The 19,401-nt window shown below is 55.4% G+C and overlaps 1 protein-coding gene across 2 annotated transcripts in view; it reads left to right on the plus strand.

The window, feature by feature from the left end:
- Positions 1-18,297, plus strand: part of SPTBN2 (spectrin beta, non-erythrocytic 2) — a 41,533-nt gene extending 23,236 nt beyond the window's left edge. For both annotated transcript variants that reach the window (XM_061162940.1, XM_061162931.1), the window contains 23 exons: positions 205-342; positions 910-1,666; positions 2,263-2,465; positions 3,022-3,112; positions 3,355-3,501; positions 5,738-6,001; positions 7,417-7,641; positions 7,951-8,040; positions 8,558-8,818; positions 8,898-9,028; positions 9,282-9,486; positions 10,043-10,417; positions 11,304-11,548; positions 11,644-11,782; positions 12,232-12,316; positions 12,532-12,728; positions 13,062-13,204; positions 13,292-13,367; positions 13,450-13,500; positions 13,711-13,931; positions 14,425-14,598; positions 15,090-15,132; positions 15,456-18,297. In XM_061162940.1, coding sequence (XP_061018923.1) covers positions 205-342; positions 910-1,666; positions 2,263-2,465; positions 3,022-3,112; positions 3,355-3,501; positions 5,738-6,001; positions 7,417-7,641; positions 7,951-8,040; positions 8,558-8,818; positions 8,898-9,028; positions 9,282-9,486; positions 10,043-10,417; positions 11,304-11,548; positions 11,644-11,782; positions 12,232-12,316; positions 12,532-12,728; positions 13,062-13,204; positions 13,292-13,367; positions 13,450-13,500; positions 13,711-13,931; positions 14,425-14,598; positions 15,090-15,132; positions 15,456-15,689 — 4,495 coding nt within the window. In that variant the 3' untranslated portion in view covers positions 15,690-18,297. The remainder of the gene's footprint in view (positions 1-204; positions 343-909; positions 1,667-2,262; positions 2,466-3,021; positions 3,113-3,354; positions 3,502-5,737; positions 6,002-7,416; positions 7,642-7,950; positions 8,041-8,557; positions 8,819-8,897; positions 9,029-9,281; positions 9,487-10,042; positions 10,418-11,303; positions 11,549-11,643; positions 11,783-12,231; positions 12,317-12,531; positions 12,729-13,061; positions 13,205-13,291; positions 13,368-13,449; positions 13,501-13,710; positions 13,932-14,424; positions 14,599-15,089; positions 15,133-15,455) is intronic.
- The last annotated feature ends 1,104 nt before the right edge of the window (positions 18,298-19,401 follow it).

Below are 19,401 nucleotides of genomic sequence, written 5' to 3' on the forward strand. Positions count from 1 at the left end.
AGGTGACAGTTTTTCTAGTTGATTAGCGGGAGTGGGGGGCTCCCCCTTGATCCACAGATGCTGTGAACCATGTAGGGAAGAGATGCAGAGGCCCCTATAAATAAGCCTCATGTTGACAGAGAGGAGTTCTCTTGGGCACCTAAGGGAGGCTGCCCAGTGCACCATTGCCTCCTGCCGCTTACCTCCAGCTCTTCCACCCATCAGGTTTGAGACCCTGGAGCCCGAAATGAACGCACTTGCTGCGCGAATTACTGCCGTGAATGACATCGCAGAACAGTTGCTGAAGGCCAACCCGCCAGGGAAGGACAGCATTGTCAATACCCAGAAGCAACTCAACCACAGGTGGGGTGAGAAAGGATGTGACAGAGAGGATGGCAGCCAGAAGGGAGTTCTGTAGGGATGAGATGGAGGCTAAAGATGAGGAGAGAAAGCCATCTGGAATATGTCCAAGGGAAGGGGGCTGGTGATGAAAGACATGGAAATGGGTTAAAAGTTGCCTGGGGCTTCCCTGGCGGCCCAGTGGTAAAGAATCCACCTGCCAATACAGGAGATAGGGGTTTGATCCCTGGGTCAGGAAGACCCCTGGAGAAGGAAATGGCAACCCACTCCGGCATCCTTGCCGGGGAAGTCCCATGGGCTGGGGGAGCCTGGCAGGCTACAGTCCATGGCGTCACAAAGAGCCAGACATGACTTAGCGATTAAACAGCAACAACAAGAAAAGGTCGTCTGAAGAGGCTGGGGCCTGGACTGGGGGCAGACAAGGAGTTGAAGGCAGGTGAGTGGGGAGCAGCCTCTGCAAACAGCAGGTGGTAGCATAAATCAGGGGAGAGAGAAGCAGGAAGAGGCTGCAGAATATACCTGGACAGGGCAGGGAAGCCAAGCAACCCCAGACTCCCCCTCGGCACTCAGGTGGCAGCAGTTTCGGTCCCTGGCGGACGGCAAGAAGGCAGCCCTGACGTCAGCCCTGAGCATCCAGAACTACCACTTAGAGTGCACGGAGACACAAGCTTGGATGAGAGAAAAGACCAAGGTCATCGAGTCCACCCAGGGCCTGGGCAACGACCTGGCCGGCGTGCTGGCGCTGCAGCGCAAGCTGGCTGGCACTGAGAGGGACCTAGAGGCCATCGCCGCCCGGGTGGGCGAACTGACCCGAGAGGCAAATGCCCTGGCTGCTGGCCACCCCGCCCAAGCCCCTGCCATCACCGCCCGACTTGGAGAGGTGCAGGCCGGCTGGGACGACCTCAGGGCCACCATGCGGCGGCGAGAGGAGTCGCTGGGTGAGGCGCGGCGGCTGCAGGACTTCCTGCGCAGCTTGGATGACTTCCAGGCCTGGCTCGGCCGCACGCAGACCTCCGTGGCCTCTGAAGAAGGGCCGGCCACCCTGCCTGAAGCCGAGGCCCTCCTGGCCCAACACGCAGCCCTGCGGGGAGAGGTGGAGCGGGCCCGGAGCGAGTACAGCCGGCTGCGGGCCGTGGGTGAGGAAGTGACCCGGGACCAGGCCGATCCCCAGTGCCTCTTCCTGCGGCAGCGACTGGAAGCTCTGGGAACCGGCTGGGAGGAGCTGGGCCGCATGTGGGAGAGCCGGCAAGGCCGCCTGGCCCAGGCCCACGGCTTCCAGGGCTTCCTGCGGGATGCTCGCCAGGCTGAAGGCGTGCTCAGCAGCCAGGTAAGAGTCTGGGGGGGGGCAATGTCCCAACCAGGAAGAAGAAGTGGGAAATAGGGGTCAGGGGAATGTGAAGGAGTGATGGATGGGGACAGAAATGGCAGCAGGTGGGATAGCTGAGCAAACAGGATGGGCAGGGGGAACACGGCCAAAAGGGTGAGGGACTTCCCTGGCAATTCAGTGGTTGAGACTCTGCATTTTTGCTGCAAGGGGCACAGGTTTGATCATTGGTCAGAAAAGTTCCACATGCCATGAGGTGTGGGCCCCGCCAAAAAAAAATCGAGTGGAAAAAAAAAAGAGATGTAAATGTAACTTAACCAAACTGATATAAGAAGAAATAGAAAACCTAGCTTGTCATAACTATTAAGGAAATGCAAACAGCAGCTATAAATAAGATGGGGCAGGATTTGGAGTATTAAAGGCACTCCAGTCCAGCCCCCTTTGAACCTTCTGAGACTTCCACATAATCAGCACCATCCCTCTGTCTCTGAGCCAGAGTCTCCTGCCTGCCCCGGGCAGCGTCCGTGTCTTGGACGGCCGCCCTCCGGAGGTTCCTTCTGAGCAGCTGGGCAGTGAGTTCAGTGTCTCCCTTCCCACAGGAATATGTCTTGTCTCACACGGAGATGCCAGGGACCCTCCAGGCAGCCGATGCCACCATTAAAAAACTGGAAGACTTCATGAGCACTATGGATGCCAACGGTGAGCGGATCCGTGGTCTTCTGGAAGCCGGACGCCAGCTGGTGTCGGAAGGCAATGTCCATGCCGAGAAGATCCAGGAGAAGGCAGACTCGGTGGAGAGGAGGTAGGGTGAGGATGATGGGCAGGTGGGGGGCCCTAAAGGGAACCAAGTGAAAACGGGATGAACACGGCACTCAGATCCACAGATGGGGGTCAGGAGCTGACCAAACCTAGAGAAGGCAGAACCAAGTGGTTGGAGAGCCTGGGCAGAGAAGTTCTGCCTCTCTGACACTGGGGTGAAATGAAGCCCCCTAAGGTAGCTAGACACTGGACTTCAGGATTCCTGGGTTGTCACGTGGTTCTCCTGGAAGGTATTGTCCCCATAAGAGGAAGACCGAGAGCCTCTAGGTTAGATAGAGCAGGGGTTCCTAACCTCCAGGATCTCATGCCTGATCATCTGAGGTGCAGCAGTGTAATTATAATAGAAATAAAGTGCACAATAAATGTAATGTGTTTAAATCATCCCAAAACCATCCCTTGCCCCCACCCTGCTCCGTGGGAAAAAATTGTCTTTCACAAAACCAATCCCTGGTGCCAAAAAAGGTTGGGGACTGCTGAATTAGAGGGTCATAACCCTTTCAGAGCAAGTTCAAGGGCTCCACAAAGGCCTGTCATTGCAGACACAAGAAGAATCAAGAAGCAGTGCAGCAGCTTTTGGGCCGGCTTCGGGACAACCGAGAGCAGCAGCACTTCTTACAAGACTGTCACGAGGTGAGGCGCCCAGCCCGCCACGTCCCCTCTGACACTCCCTGGCCACCCCTTTCCCACAACATCCTCGCTCTCTGAGCCTAGAATGAGGCCCCTGCGGCCTCAGCTGAGCAAGTGAACCCCTGCCCGGCTTCTCCCCGCATCCCCCAGTTCCCCCAACGCACCCTGACCCCTCCCGGCCTCACGCTTCCCTCCCTCTGAAATGCTCTCCGCCTTCCTCCATCCCTGCTTGCCGCCCTGTCCAGCTGAAACTCTGGATCGACGAGAAGATGCTGACGGCGCAGGACGTGTCCTACGACGAGGCCCGCAACCTTCACACCAAGTGGCAGAAGCACCAGGCGTTCATGGCCGAGCTGGCCGCCAACAAAGACTGGCTGGACAAGGTGGACAAGGTGAGTGAGGGGACAGCAGCGGCAGGAAGGGAGCATCCGGGGCCTCCTCCCGTCAGCATCCCAGCCGCCGTGCAGGGAAGCGTCCCGGCTTCGGGATCGGGCTTAGAGATCATGGAGCCCTAGGAGCCAAACCTCCCAGGTCTGGAGGACAAATGTCTTAGGGCTGTGGGCCAGTGACCCCAACACTTTGAAAAAGGACAAATCAGCAGGGAGCCAGCCTGTAGCTTGAGCTTCCCAGGTGGTACTAGTCGTAAAGAACCCACCTGCCAATGCAAGAGACATAAGAGACACGGGATCCATCCCTGGGTCAGGAAGATCCCCTGGAGGAGGGCACAGCAACCCACTCCAGTAGTCTTGCCTGGAGAATCCCATGGACAGTGGAGCCTGGTGGCCTGTGGTCCATAGGATCACAAAGAGTCGAACACTACTAAGCAACTTAGCACACACGCGGCCTGCAGCTTTGGGTCAGCGTGATATCTATTCTTGGTCCAGAACAGGATGATACTCTTCAGCAGGGTCAGCAAACGTCGGTAAAAGGGGCAGACGGTACATATTTTAGGTTGTGTGGGCCACACAGTTTCTGCTGCAACTACTTGACTCTGCCAGTGTCACAAAGCAGCCAAAGAGAATACATAGATGAATGAGTGCAGCTGAGTTCCAATAAAACTTTATTTATAAAAACAGGTGGTGGGCCAGATTTGGCCCCTTGGGCCACAGTTTGTCAACTGTGCTTTAGAGTCTTGCTTTCCTGGCACTTGGTCTCCACACCCAGCTCTTCCTCAAGAGCTGAGCACAGGTAAAACTTAACTCCTACTCAGCAAGTATTCCTGGACAACATCTTGTGTGCTCAGCGCTCTGCTAGGTATTGCAAGGTACATAAAAAGATGCTTTCCTTCCCTCAAGGGCGTGACGGTTGGGAAGAGGAAGAGACCAGTGTGGATCTAGTTTCTTCATTTGTTCAGCAAATATTTACTTGGTGCTAGGCCTGGTGTTAGCCACTGAATGGGGAACAAAGGTGATTCCACTGCATGCTCCACCCTCAAGGAATGATGCTAGAGCCAGGATCTGAGACATGTACATAAACTGCTAAATTCAACCCAAAGCAGAACATAGTGAATGTAATCAGAGAGAGCCCAGTAAGCTAAGGAGAGAGGAGATGTGGGAATCCTAGAAGCAGGAGCCTGCAGGGAAGTTCATGAAGGATGGGTAGAATTTGTACAGGCAGAGATGTTGGGGGAAAGATGTTTCTTGGTAGAGAAACCGGAAACCAGGGGTGTGGACGTGGGGTGCCTGTGAAGGGGCAAGAGTGCAAGTCCTTCTGTCAGTAGCACAGGATGTGTGAGGGGCTATGGAGGTAGAAGTGGGCTGGGACATGAAAAACCCCATCACCACATAAGGACTGTGCACAAGAGCGTTGTGCCGAGGGTTTGTGAAGTTACCCAGCAGAGCTTGGCTCTGGCGCTCTTCATCCTGGCAGCATATGGCAAACGGCCTGAAGACAGTGTCTCGGTTCTGTTTACCTAGTAGCAAGGCTTCCAGCGCAAGCCGCTTCTGTGGGAGGTGATCCAGGGGGTGGGGAGACGAGGTGGAGAAGCGAAGGTGGTCAGCGAAGGGTCCACTACCACGCCAGTGACCCCAGGGGGCACCTGGCGCTCAGTCCTCATGGGACACCTGGGAGACCATGTGAAACAGACATCAGTTAATCCCAGCCAAAGCAAGCACGCCCGGTATTCATCCACCAATTTCCTGTCACTGGTTGAGGGCCACTTTGGGGGGCAGTAACTCCCTGGCACATCCAGGCCGCCTGGCATGCAGATCACGCCCTCACCTTCCCACAAACCAAAGCCCTCAAGCAGAAAAGCTGGGAGTGGGGAAACCAAGCGAGACTCACTTGGCAAAGGGTGATGAGCTGAGAAACATGAAATGATGGCCAATGACACATGACCGTGTGCAATATGCCACTGGGAACCACAAGCACCACGAGACACTGGAATTCACAATAAGGAGAGAGTGCAGTAGCCTCTGACCAAGACCAGGTCTGACCTTGAAGAAGGCAGGAGGGTTTACTCAGCAGCGAGGGTAGGGAAGTTTAGGAAGCTGGGAGAACACCCGAGAACTTGGTGTGGTTGCCCTCACTTCAGGTCTCTGCTGTCCTTTGGATCTCCTTCTGCTATTGGCCTGTGAAGTTCAGTGGCGTCTAATTCTGACACTGACCCCTCCCTTGTCGCACACCCAGGAAGGGCGGGAGCTGACTCTGGAAAAGCCAGAGCTGAAAGCTCTGGTGTGGGAGAAGCTGGAGGACCTGCACCGGCGCTGGGACGAGCTGGAGACCACCACCCAGGCCAAAGCCCGCAGCCTCTTTGATGCCAACCGAGCTGAGCTATTTGCCCAGAGCTGCTCCGCCCTGGAGAGCTGGCTGGAGAGCCTGCAGGCCCAGCTGCACTCGGACGACTACGGCAAGGACCTCACCAGCGTCAACATCCTGCTCAAGAAGCAGCAGGTACGCCGCAGGCCTTTGGTGGGGCTGGTGAACGGCAAAAGAGGAGATGGGAGTCAGTAGCTCTTGGGATTCACGAGGCTGTTCCCGGGCCTCACAGACAACATCTTTACTGGCATTTCTCAAAGCGATTTCCACGGGTCACCAGTGTTGGAATCTCTAGGAATGTGTGTCAGTCCGAGTAAAGTTGGGAGACAGACGGCACACTCTAACTTGAACAAGGCAAGTTCTTTCTTTAGGGGAAAGAACTCTTAATTAATAAAAGGTGGTTACCTGCCAATGGGGTAAAGAGAACGCCGAAGCAAGTGTCAGAAAAAACTTTTTGTAAATAGCCCAATGATATTGGGTTGGCTAAAAAGTTCACTCCACTTTCTCTAAGATGTGGAGAAATCCAAACAAATCCAGTATTTTGAGTTTGAGGGTCATACAGTCTTTGTTGGATAAAATGGTTAGATAGCATCACCAACTCAATGGACATGAACTTGAGCAAACCCCGGAGATGGTGAAGGACAGGGAAGCCTGGCGTGCTACAGTCCATGGGGTCACAAAGAGTCAGACACGACTTAGTGATTGAACAACAGCACCAACAGTCTCTGTCATAACTGTTCAACTCTGTCCTTGTAGGGTAAAAGCAGCCGCAGATGATGTGTAAAAGAAGAGTGTGGTGTGTGCCAATAAAACTTTATTTACAAAAACAGGCAGGGGACAGGGTTTGCTAACCTAATGAATACAGGAATAGCACATGTAGGGAAGAGCTATGTCCCTAGGACTCGGGAGGGGATCCCCAGGAAGGACTGAGATGCCCTCCCCCTACCCCAAGGCTGAGTTTCAGACCTCGTTGGAGAAGGCAGAGGCCTGCTGGATACCGTAGAAATTTGCTGGGGTATCACAAACCAGAGGGGTCTGAAGCTGGCAGGCCAAGGCTGGACAGCATGCCACTGGGATGCCAGCAAAACTTGCTGTAGGCTGAGAGCCACCAGGTCCCTTATACTTCACGCTGAAGGAGCTAGAAGAGAAACAGGCTGGAACCATAAATAGAAGCCCATGCCTGCCTTTGCATAGTGGTGTCCCTCCAGCGCCCTCTATGGACAAGTCCTAGTATTGCACCAGCTGACCAAGGAAAAATCTTTACAGCGTCAGGTTCCAGGACTCAAAATGGGCAAAGGTGTACTTGAAACTGAGATGTCTGGGAGAAGAGTGAGAGACCATAAATTGATTACTGGCAGAGATATCACACCACCTGGATTCTTAGAGATATTGAAGTTTGAGATCCATTGATGTAGGCCAGGAAGAGATACTCTCCCTAGGTTGAGCTGTACAGATAAGAATTCATGATCAGCTCGATATAGACTAGTGTCTCCTCTGACTTTGAAGGTGGAAGCACGGTGCTAACATCTGCTTCCTCTTCTGGTCGGCAGATGCTGGAAAGGGAGATGGCTGTGCGAGAGAAGGAGGTGGAGGCGATCCAGGCGCAGGCAAAAGCGCTGGCCCAGGAAGACCAGGGTGCGGGGGAGGTGGAGAGGACCTCCAGGGCAGTGGAAGAGAAGTTCAGGGCCCTGTGCCAGCCCATGGAGGAGCGCTGCCGGCGCCTGCAGGCCTCCCGCGAGCAGCACCAGTTCCACCGGGACGTGGAGGATGAGATCGTGAGTCTCCGGGACCTGGGACAGGGTTAGAGTCTCCATGGGGGTAAACGGCCCCCTGCCTTTGGCTCTCTGTCTCCTTCCTGGGTGCTGGGGGTGGATGCCAGCAGGGCTTTGTTATCTCTTCCCTTGGGCATTGGAAGTCAACCCTCTAGCAACACCCAAGGATACCCTCTAGGCCCCTTGCCCCCAGAATCAGAGCCCTGGAAAACCTTCCACCGGGAACCCCTTCCCAGCCCACCCCTGGCTCTTGCTTTGCCCTCTGGACCTCAAAGGACAACCCCCCCCCCCCCCCCCGCCTTTCTCATCCAGTTGTGGGTGACGGAGCGGCTACCCATGGCTAGCTCCATGGAACATGGCAAGGATCTGCCCAGTGTCCAGCTCCTCATGAAGAAGAACCAGGTGAGGCAGAGCCTAAAGGGAAGAGAAGGGGTCCCAAGAGCCTCCCCAGACTTGAAAGTTGGTTTTTTTTTTTTTGGCTTCCCTGGGTCTTAATTGCGGCATGAGGGATCTTTTAACTTTTAGCTTCAGTATGAGGGATCTAGTTCCCTGACCAGGGACTGAACCCAGGTGCCCTGCATTAGGAGCACTGAGGCTGAGTCACTGGACCACCAAGGAAGTCCCGAAAGTTTGTTTTCTTGAGACCTGGGGTTTCTTTGGCTGTCCCTGATGCTGGGCATAATCTGAGACTTCAGTGGTTCCCTTTCCTCACCTCAGGAGGGTGGGTTCCCCTAGTAGCAGATCCTGTGGATTGCAAGGGCACCTTTGTCACATCCTGGGGCCAGAAAAGAGGGGACGTGAAGGACTCGGGAAGGACGAGATGCAGGAGTGTGAAGAGGGGCTTGTGTGGAGTAAGTGTTGGGCGAGGGGGTTCCCTCAGCAAGCCTTTCATCACCTCCTCCTCTGTTGCTGTGGACAGACACTGCAGAAGGAGATCCAGGGCCACGAACCCCGGATCGCGGACCTGACGGAGCGTCAGCGCACCCTGGGCGTGGCGGCAGCAGGCCCCGAGCTGGCGGAGCTCCAGGAAATGTGGAAGCGCCTGGGCCACGAGCTGGAGCTGCGAGGGAAGCGACTGGAGGAGGCCCTGCGGGCCCAGCAGTTTTACCGTGACGCCGCAGAGGCCGAGGCCTGGATGGGCGAGCAGGAGTTACACATGATGGGCCAGGAGAAGGCCAAGGTGAGAGCCGGGGCAGAGCTCAGGCTGCATCTCTCCTCCCCCAACCCTTACCCCCTGCTGCCCCTGTCCCCTTCCCCAGGATGAGTTGAGCGCCCAGGCAGAGGTGAAGAAGCATCAGGTGTTGGAACAAGCCCTGGCCGACTATGCCCAGACCATCCACCAGCTGGCAGCCAGCAGCCAAGACATGATTGACCACGAGCATCCAGAGAGGCAAGTACACAGGCAGCAAGGGGGCCAGCCCCGGGGGGCTGTGGGTGGGGAGGGGTGGGGAGTAGGGGGGGAGGGAGGGGGCAGCCAAATCGAGGGAGGCCTGGAGACTGCAGAACCTTCTGACCTGTGTGTGTACAGAACCATCTAGGAATCTGGGAAAGTGGGGACGTACCAAGTTGTTGGGGGGCCAAGAGGGCCAGGACTCCGCAGGCTCGGCCCGGGGTCAGAGCAGTAGCCTCTCCATGTCCCATAGCACCCGGCTGTCAATCCGCCAAGCCCAGGTGGACAAGCTGTACGCCGGCCTGAAGGAGCTGGCGGGCGAGCGGCGGGAGCGTCTGCAGGAGCACCTCCGGCTGTGCCAACTGCGCCGGGAGCTGGACGACCTGGAGCAGTGGATCCAGGAGCGCGAGGTGGTGGCCGCCTCGCACGAGCTGGGCCAGGACTATGAGCACGTGACTGTGAGTGTGGGGAGGACGGCGGCCACACGTGGGCTTCCAGGGCGAGGACCAGCGCCTCATCCTGGCTGGAGCACCAAGGGGCAGGGGCGCAAGACCGGTGCAGACACTATTCGTTGAGTTTAGAGGTATTTTGTTGAAAGAATTGTGCAGAAAGGAGGAGGCAGGACTGCACATAGACGTGGGCAAAAGGAGAGTGACCAGTCACTCTTTTCCGACAGAACTCAGCAGTATGGGGGTGTGAGGTTCCTCTCCGTGGTTTTGAGGGGGCGGTTTGGACCCTCACTGGTGCAGAAACATAGACCGTACTTAGGGTATCCTTGTCGGAAGACTAAAGGTTCCAAGCACTCCTTTACTGGGAGCTGGAGGTTGGGGGTGTCCGTCAAATGCAGGGTCAGTGGGTACCAGTCGCTTTTGCTCACCAACTTGGCCCTGCTGAAGTGTCCCAGGAAGAGAAGTGGGTTCTCCGTGTGAAGGGACTTGCCCCCAGCCACCCCTGAGGTAGGTATCACATGCTTCAGCCTCACAGCGTTGTCTGGGCTACGGCTTCCTCCACCAGATGCTCCGGGACAAATTCCGTGAGTTCTCGCGGGACACGAGCACCATCGGCCAGGAGCGCGTGGATGGCGCCAACGCTCTGGCCAACGGGCTCATCGCCGGGGGCCATGCTGCCCGGGCCACGGTGGCCGAGTGGAAGGACAGCCTCAACGAGGCCTGGGCTGACCTGCTGGAGCTGCTGGACACGCGGGGCCAGGTGCTGGCGGCCGCACACGAGCTGCAGCGCTTCCTGCATGGGGCGCGCCAAGCCCTGGCGCGCGTGCAGCACAAGCAGCAGCAGCTTCCCGACGGGACCGGCCGGGACCTCAACGCCGCCGAGGCCCTGCAGCGCCGACACTGTGCCTTCGAGCACGACATCCAGGCCCTCAGCGCTCAGGTCTGACCCAAGCATGGGTGGGGGCAACGGTGTCTTAGAGGACACTGGGTGGGGAATGCGGGGAAAGGACTGGAGGGTGGGCATGCCCTGCAGGGCCATGTAGAGATGCACTTAGAATGATTCCGGGGAACCATCTCTGGCCAGGGGACATCTAGCCACCGTGTCCACACCCAGAATGACAAGACTCTTTGAGGGCCCGTGACATTTTCTTTTTTTTACATTTCTTTTTATTTTTGGTTGCACTGGGTCTTTGTTGCTGCGTGCGGGCTTTCTCTAGTTGTGCCGAATAGAGGCTGCTCTTCATTGCAGCGCACGGCATGTAGGATCTTCCCGGACCAGGGGTGGAACCCAGGTCCCCTGCATTGGCAGGTGGATTCTTAACCACCAGGGAAGTCCGGCCCCATGACACTTTTAAATGGTTCCGGGAGCTAGAAGATTCTTCCCTTTATACTCAAATCCATCTGTTGCCCCACTCAGGCGTTAGCGCTACAAAAAATAAGCATAGATCCTTCCTCCAGACATTTAAACCCAGGAGGCTCCTCCCACCCAAGTCCCTTCTTCAGGCTAAAAATCTTCTAGCAATCTCTGAGGTCCCCCAATCTCTGTACCCCACGTGCTGTACAGGCTTCTGAAAGCTCAACCAGCTAGTGGCCCTTTTAAAGTGTTGACCCCCCGGCTAAGCCCAGGCCCCCCAGTAGGGCTCCACAGGGCAGTGTGTGACAGGGCTGACTCTAAGCACCAGTCCTCATCTTTCCCAGTGGCCCACTCACCCCACCCCTGCAGGAGGAAGGAGGGCAGGAGGTGGAGAGCAGAGGCCAGGACCGAGGGAGGGTGCAACCCCTCGGAGTCTCCCGGCTCACCTTAACTTTGACCCGGGCCCCTGCAGGTCCAGCAGGTGCAGGATGATGGCCACCGGCTCCAAAAGGCCTACGCCGGCGACAAGGCCGAGGAGATCGGCCGCCACATGCAGGCCGTGGCCGAGGCCTGGGCGCAGCTTCAGGGGAGCTCTGCTGCTCGCCGCCAGCTGCTGCTGGACACCACGGACAAGTTCCGCTTCTTCAAGGCTGTCCGGGAGCTGATGTTGTGGATGGACGGGGTGAACCTGCAGATGGATGCCCAGGAGCGGCCCCGGTGAGACCCACAGTGCCTGGTGGCCTCCGGGGGCTACGTGTTTGTGGCTGGAAGAGGGTGGTGGGCAGTGGGTGATGCGGTCTCTGTGCCCCCAGGGACGTGTCTTCCGCAGACCTGGTCATCAAGAACCACCAAGGCATCAAGGCTGAGATTGAGGCCAGGGCCGACCGCTTCTCCTCCTGTGTTGACATGGGGCAGGGGCTGCTGGCCAGGAGCCACTATGCGGCAGAGGAGGTGGGCAAGGCCTGGGCAAAGCCGGTCACCCTCACCGGGGAGGCCTGAATGCTGGCTTCTCCTCGGAGTCTGCCTGCTCCTTCTCATTCTTTCTGTGCTGAAACCTTTCACCATCCCCTCAGGGTTGTTCAGGGATTTCCCCATTTTATTTTTCTGTCTGCCTCTTGAAATTAAAAAAACGGCTAGTGAGGACTTACTATATAGCACATGTAATTCTGGTCAACGTTGTGTGGTGGCCTGGATGGGAGGGGGGGTGGGAGGGAGAATGGATACATGTGTATGTATGACTGAGTCCCTTCCCTATTCACCTGAAACTGTCACAACACTGTTCATCAGCTATACCCTGGTACAAAATAAACAGTTAAAAAAAAAAAAAGATATCATTAGTAGACCCCCAGGGGCCCTGCAAAGGCCTCACTGAGTGCTAATTTGCGTCTCTGCCTCCCCAGATCTCAGAGAAGCTGTCTCAGCTTCAGGCACGGCGCCAAGAGACAGCTGACAAGTGGCAGGAGAAGATGGACTGGCTGCAGCTTGGTGAGCTGCTGTAGAAAACCAGCCGAGGGCTCCAGGCCCTGGGCTGGGGGGCGCGCCTGGGGGTGGCCCCGGGCACTGCCTGGCTCTGCCCTGAGCTCCTGCTCTGGGGCAGTGTCCTTCTCGGTGTTCCCGTTCCCAAAGCTGCTGTGGCCGCAGTGCCCTGCCGTTGCCCACTCTGACTTGCCACCTCTCTGCAACCCGCCCCCCCCCTGCAGTTTTGGAGGTGCTGGTGTTCGGGAGAGACGCAGGTGTGGCGGAGGCCTGGCTATGTAGTCAGGAACCGCTGGTGCGAAGTGCCGAGCTGGGCTGCACGGTCGATGAAGTTGAGAGCCTCATCAAGCGGCACGAGGCCTTCCAGAAGTCCGCAGTGGCCTGGGAGGAGCGGTTCAGCGCACTGGAGAAGCTCACAGCGGTGAGGGCGACAGGACCCCAGGAACACCGGCCCCCTCCCTCTGCCCCAGGCCCCTCACACTCTCCTGCTTGAAGAGGACATTTCTCCTCTTCCCATTGCCCCAGGCTCTCCCAGATGTGAGCCAAAGTTACCCTGTGGTCACCTCACCTCTGGGAGCCATCATTTTCCCTGTGTGGCACTAAGAGACAGCATCTTCCCCACGGCTCCTCATCCCCACCTTCTTCTAGAATTCTGGTCTCCATCCTTCCTATTCTGTCAGACCAGAACTGAGACACTTCAGTTTTCCCCAATGCCCCGGACCTTCTATGCTCTGACCTCAGAATTTCTTGGCAGCTGGAAGAACAGGAGAAGGAGCGGAAAAGAAAGAGGGAGGAAGAGGAACGGAGAAAGCTTCCCCCTCCTCCAGAACCCCCGGCCAGTCTGCCCGAAGGGCACCTGGTGGACAGCCACACGGCCCCTGCTGCTGCCCGGGACGGGTGAGAGCTGGGACACCTGGGGGAGGAAAAGAGGGCTGAGCCAGAGCAACCCCACCACTTAGTGTTCTGTCGCCCCTGCTGTTCCAGAGCGCACCCCCGCCTGCCGGCATCCTCGCAGCCGGCCAGTGTGAACGGCGTCTGCACAGATGCAGAGGGCCCCCAGGTGAGTCCTCCCGTCCGAGCACTCTGTCACAATCTTAGCCCCTCCCCTTGCACGTCTGCTTAACAGCGTCTTGTCCTTGCAGCCCCTGATGGAACAGCAGAGACTTGAGCAGGGCAGCCTCCCAGAAGGGCCTGTGAGTTACTCCTGGGCATGTGGGTGTTGATAACTAGGAGCTAAGGGACGCAAAGGGGTGTGAGCCGGGAGGTGGGAACACTGGGGTCAGGAGAGGGCAGAGACTCAGGTGGGAGTGGGAAGACCCGCTCCTGGACTTCAAGCTTCACACCCTTCAAGTCAGATGTCTCCCGCCTCACCTTTTGTGACACACGCACGACTGTCTTCACAGGGGTCCGGTGCTGGGGACGAGGCCAACGGGCCACGGGGAGAGAAGCAGGCCCGGACACGAGGCCCAACCCCACCAATAATGCCCCAGAGCAGGTCGTCTGAGTCCGCCCGGCTCGCCACCTTGCCCACTCGAGGCCCAGAGCTCTCCGCCCAGGAACAGATGGAGGGCCTGCTGTGCCGCAAACAGGAGATGGAGGCCTTTGGCAAGAAGGCCGCCAACAGGTACTGGGTCTGGCCACACGGCACGGAGACCCCTCCAGCTCCTGGTTCTGGACAGGCTTACCCAGAACCTCTTCCTAGACTGGGGGAAGGGGTAGGACTCAGGAGCAGGGTGGGGCCTCCGTGGGGGCCCGAGGGCTGGGAAACTATAAACAAGATGGTCCTAAGATGGCACTAGTGTTAAAGAACCCGCCTGCCAATGCAGGAGACATAAGAGAGGTGGATTCAATCCCTGGGTCAGGAAGATCCCCTGGAGGAGGGCATGGCAACCCACTCCAGTATTCTTGCCTGGAGGATCCCCTTGGATAGAGGAGCCTGGTGGGCTACAGTCCATAGGGTTGCAAAGAGTCAGACACGACTGAAGCGACTTAGCAATGACAGGAGTGGCCCTGGGAGTCCTGGGACCATCAGGCTGTTCCCAGGGTGGCTGGCCCCTCAAAGGTCGGTCAGGCACCGGCGTCTCCTCCTCACCCGCACCACGTTACCCCTCCCCCAGGTCGTGGCAGAACGTGTACTGTGTCCTGCGGCGCGGGAGCCTTGGCTTTTACAAGGATGCGAAGGCAGCCAGTGCAGGAGTGCCGTACCACGGAGAAGTGCCTGTCAGCCTGGCCAGGGCCCAGGGCAGCGTGGCCTTTGATTATCGAAAGCGCAAGCATGTCTTCAAGCTGGGGTAGGAATGGACCGGAGGGAGGCGTGATACAGACGCGAGGGCACGGGGCCAGGCATTTGGGCACAGAAACATCGACGAGGGAGAGGCGGGGACTCTGGCTGTGCTCACACGCAGGGTAGCGGGAGCACCGCGGCTCAGACCTGTCAAGCTGAGCAGTTATCCTGCAGGGGAGAGTTGTCGGCAGGATGAGGGCATTCCCCTGTCTCCAGGGCCCGCCGCTGCCTGCCAGGCGGCCGCCAGAGCAGGAGGCGGGGCCTGGGGCGGAAGTGAGCGTGCCCTCGTCCTCGGCAGCCAATCAGAAAGGAGCTGCTTTGGCCCCACCCCCGGTCCTGAGAATCGGAAGAAGGTTCAGAAAGGGTCTGGAGAGCTGGCTATGAGCACGCGGGGTCCGTTCTCCCGTCTGGTCTCTGGGCGATAAGGCGCTCTCGTCAGCCCTGAGCTGGCCGGTCAGAGTCTCAGCTCTGCCCTGAGTTTTCTGTCTTTCCCAACAGCTTACAAGATGGGAAGGAATATCTGTTCCAGGCCAAGGATGAGGTGAGCTGTCCCTTTCCCCCCCGTGTCCCCTTCCCTCCGTGCTGCCTTAGAGCCCTCCAGATATACTCTTTACTTCCTCACCTCTCTCTCGTTTTGCTTGTCTGAAGTGTCTCCTTCTTGGATATCGGACAACCCACGTTGTGCCAACTGGATGTTTGTGAAGGCCACACCAAACATGTTCCCTCCCTTAAAAGGGTCTTTTTCTCCAGAGAGATGGGGCAGGCATCTCTGCCTCCTCTCTTACCCTTCCCCACTGAGCGCGAGCCACAGCCGCCAGTAGCACAGCCTCCAAGTGACCAGGTGTCTTTCCGCGCCCCTTGCAGGCAGAGATGAGCTCGTGGCTGAGGGTGGTGAATGCAGCCATTGCCACCGCGTCCTCCGCCTCCGGAGAGCCTGAAGAGCCAGCGGTTCCCAGTGCCACGCGGGGCATGACCCGGGCTATGACCATGCCTCCGGTGTCACCGGCCGGGGCTGAGGCACCTGTCGTGCTTCGCAGCAAGGATGGCAGAGAACGAGAGCGAGAAAAGCGCTTCAGCTTCTTCAAGAAGAACAAGTAGTTGGGGGCAAGACTCCCAGGCCAGCTCCCTCCCTCTGTCCAGGAAACTGCCAGGGACCGTCGACAGAGGTCACCCTCTTGTCAGGACAACTGCCTGCTGCTAGGGTCTGTTGCCAAGGTCAACCCATCACCAGGAACTGTCTCTGGGGACAAGTCAGTGTTCCCAAAGGCAACCCTTCTCTTCTGCTATTTAATTCTAGACTGGTGATGGGGCCCAGGCAACCCCCAATTCCACTCCTCCCCTCTCCCCTCTTTCCCCAGCCTTATGCCTCTGTCCCCACCAAGGGCGCAGGCAGCGCCACACCCTCTACGAGGCCATGTGGGGAATGGTTCCCCTGCCCAGGGTCCTCCCACCACAGCTAGGGCACGCCATCCAGTCCTCGCCCCTGGGGACCAGCCAGGAACCTCTCAGAGCGGAAGCAGGACCTGGGGGCTAGATTGCCAGATGACGGGTCAGAAACACCGAAGCTGCCCCTTCCCATCCTCCCTCGTCCTCTGACTCAAGCAGCCCCTCTATCTCCGGCAACTCTCGACAGCTTCCAAGTGTGAGTTGTTTGGGGCCAACCACAGCCTTGAGTCTGGCCAAGGAGGTGATTAAACAGCTCAGCTTCTCTTACTGCCTCTGGGTGTCTTTGATTTCCTGACCACAAACCTCTCTAGCTGTGCCCTAGTTCTTCCCTCTGGCCCTGATCTCCTGTGTGTGAGGTGTCCACCAGCATCCGAGCCCACCAAGAACCACATTCTGTGAGCCTCCCTCCCATGGTCTCATTTCCCCATGATAATAACCTCCACTTTGCTGGGTTCACCTATGTCAAGCCTCTTTTTAGCCCAGAGAAGTTCCCCATGACGTTAACAAGCAGTATTCATGTTAGAAGGCAGTGAAGGACTGTGGTGCACAACTTCCTTCACTCATGATTCTCCCAAGTGTGTTAAAAAACCGAAGGCGGGGGACTGACCTAGTGGTTCAGTGGTGAAGATGACACGTCCCCCATGCATGGGGCCTGGGTTCAATCCCTGGTCAGGGAACTACATCCCACATGCTGCAACAGAGACTGAATATCCCACGTGTCACAACTAAGAGGAGCCAAGTAAGTAAATACTAAAAAAATGGAAGGCAGTAGAACCCTGCCACAACCTAGTGTCAGCCACAGCTCAGCCTGACAGTGGGAAGTGGAGCATACAGGCAGTGATTACTGACCCCACCTTCTGTCTCAATGGAGAGGACCCCAATAAGGGATCAGGGGAGTTCAGGTTCTCAATCCACCGACCAGTAGAACGATAGCACCCTGGGAAGCCATGAGGCACATCCTAAGTGCATAAACAAACACACAGGAGAATGTATTCTAGATCTAGTGAGTTATTAAAGCAGGTGACTTTCCGCCTTGTCTCTGGCTCGGCCGCTGAAGGTTTCAGGGCAATACTATTTGCCTCGGGACCCTCCTATAGGAAAAGTTTTGCTCTTTCATTGTTTCCCATCCATACACAAACAACCATTTTGGGGGCTCAGAGATCTTTCCAGGAAAGCAGCCCCATCGTTAGCATAGTAGGCCAAGGGCCCTAGCAGACCCTCCCATCAGCCATAATAAAGATGGGGTCAGGTGTGTGCAGGCCCAGAAAGTTCCCAAACATGAGCTGTAGTAGATCAGACAGCTCACAGAATAATTACCACTTTCTTTCAAGAAAAGCAGACTCAGTACTTCAAAGCAGACATGTGATAACATAATTGGAACGATCTGTCAGGAGACATCAGTACTGCACAGACACCTTTTGTTCTCCAGGTCTAACTGTGAGATCTCCACTGTAGGAAGAGAAAGCCACACACTGTGGGGTGCTCAGCCAGTCTGGGGAGATGCACTCCTTGGTGGCAAGCCTGGGCATTGGGAGAGAAAGCAATAATTGGAGATTTTAGAAGGAAAAAAATGTGTATTAGGGTGAGAAAACAATGGAGAAATTAGCATTTTAACTTGTAAACAGGGCAGCCAAGTGAAGCAGTCCGACATTGTGCAGAATGCAGTCAGACATTGTGAATGGAGATAGAATAAAAATATGGTTTGAGCATTTACATGTTAGCTAAAGCTGCCCGAGTCCACAAATCCTTAAGGACAGGACGTGGAAGAGGATAAGCACAAAGTCAGGAAGTTAAGTCTTGTAAGGGAGACACCTTCGGAAACGAGTGGACGAAAGTTCAAGGAAGGATGAGAGACTGGGATGGAGCAGTGATGGATATGAGGCGGATTAGAGCACAAAAATACAATAATGCAGGCTCCACGAATCAATGGGGAAACAGGGACAGACAAAAATGGATTAATTATTTAGAGGAAAATGTTTGCATTCTTACCTAACCCCACTTTCAAGGGCGAACTCGAGATCTGTGCTGACCAGTGTGGCAGCCACGAGTCACGTGCAGCCACTGAGCATGTGAAATCTGGCTAGTCCGACTGGGGTGTACTGTAAGTGTAAAATGCTTTCTGGATTTTGAAGACTGAAAAGGAAAAAAAGAATTTAAAATATCTCAATAATTTGTATTTGATAATACATTGCAATATTTTAGCTATATTGGATCTCAACAATATTAAAGTCAATTTTAACTTTTCTTTTTATTTCTTAAATGTGTTTACTAGAAAATTTTGTATATGTTTCTCACATTATACTTCTATTCGGATAGCACTGCTCTAAATGGACTACAGACCTGAATATGAAAGGTAAAAACATTAATGTTAATAGAAAAAAAATGTAGGAGAATATACTTATGACCCAAGGGGACAGAAAAGGCCATTCTGTACAAAACTTCAAAAGCACACACTTTAAGGAAAAAATTGATTGTCAGTCACATAAACAAATTAAGGGTTTCTGTTCAATGAAGAACTCCATGGACAAAATAATTTGGTGGGATGAGAGAAGATACTTGAAACTGACCTCTGAAAAAAAAAAAGGAAACTGACCTCTGGTGACCTCAGCCTGCAGCAGCTTGGAGTGGGGCTTGGGTTCCCAGCCAGAGACTGAGGCTCGGTCGCAGCGGTGAGAGCACCAAATCCTAGCCACTAGACCAATGGTCAGTGACAAGGGCCCTGGCCCTTCAGCTTTGCAGAAAAGAATTCCCACAAAGACTGAAAGTAATGAAAAAGGTAAAGTGTTTCTATTAGAAGGAAAAGGAGTACAATACATGGCAGAAAGTGAAGAAGAACTAAAGAGCCTCTTGATGAAAGTGAAAGAGGAGAGTGAAAAAGTTGGCTTAAAACTCAATATTCAAAAAACAAAGATCATGGCATCCGGTTCCATCAGTTCATGGCAAATAGATGGGGAAATAATGGAAACAGTGATAGACTTTATTTTCTTGGGCTCCAAAATCACTGCAGGTGATGACTGCAGCTGTAAAATTAAAAGACGCTTCCTGCTTTGAAGAAAAGCTATGACTAACCTAGACAGCATATTAAAAAGCAGAGACATTACTTTGCCAACAAAGGTCTGTCTAGTCAAAGCTATGGTTTTTCCAGTTGTCATGTATGGATGTGAGAGTTGGACTATAAAGAAAGCTGAGCGCCAAAGAATTGATCCTTTTGAACTGTGGTGTTGGAGAAGACTCGAGAGTCCCTTGGTCTGCAAGGAGATCTAACCAGTCCATCCTAAAGGAAATCAGTTCTGAACATTCATTGGAAGGACTGATGCTGAAGCTGAAGCTCCAATACTTTGGCCACCTGATGCGAAGAACTGAC

The sequence above is a fragment of the Dama dama genome, chromosome 2 (assembly GCF_033118175.1).
Source record: "Dama dama isolate Ldn47 chromosome 2, ASM3311817v1, whole genome shotgun sequence".
NCBI lineage: Eukaryota > Metazoa > Chordata > Mammalia > Artiodactyla > Cervidae > Dama > Dama dama.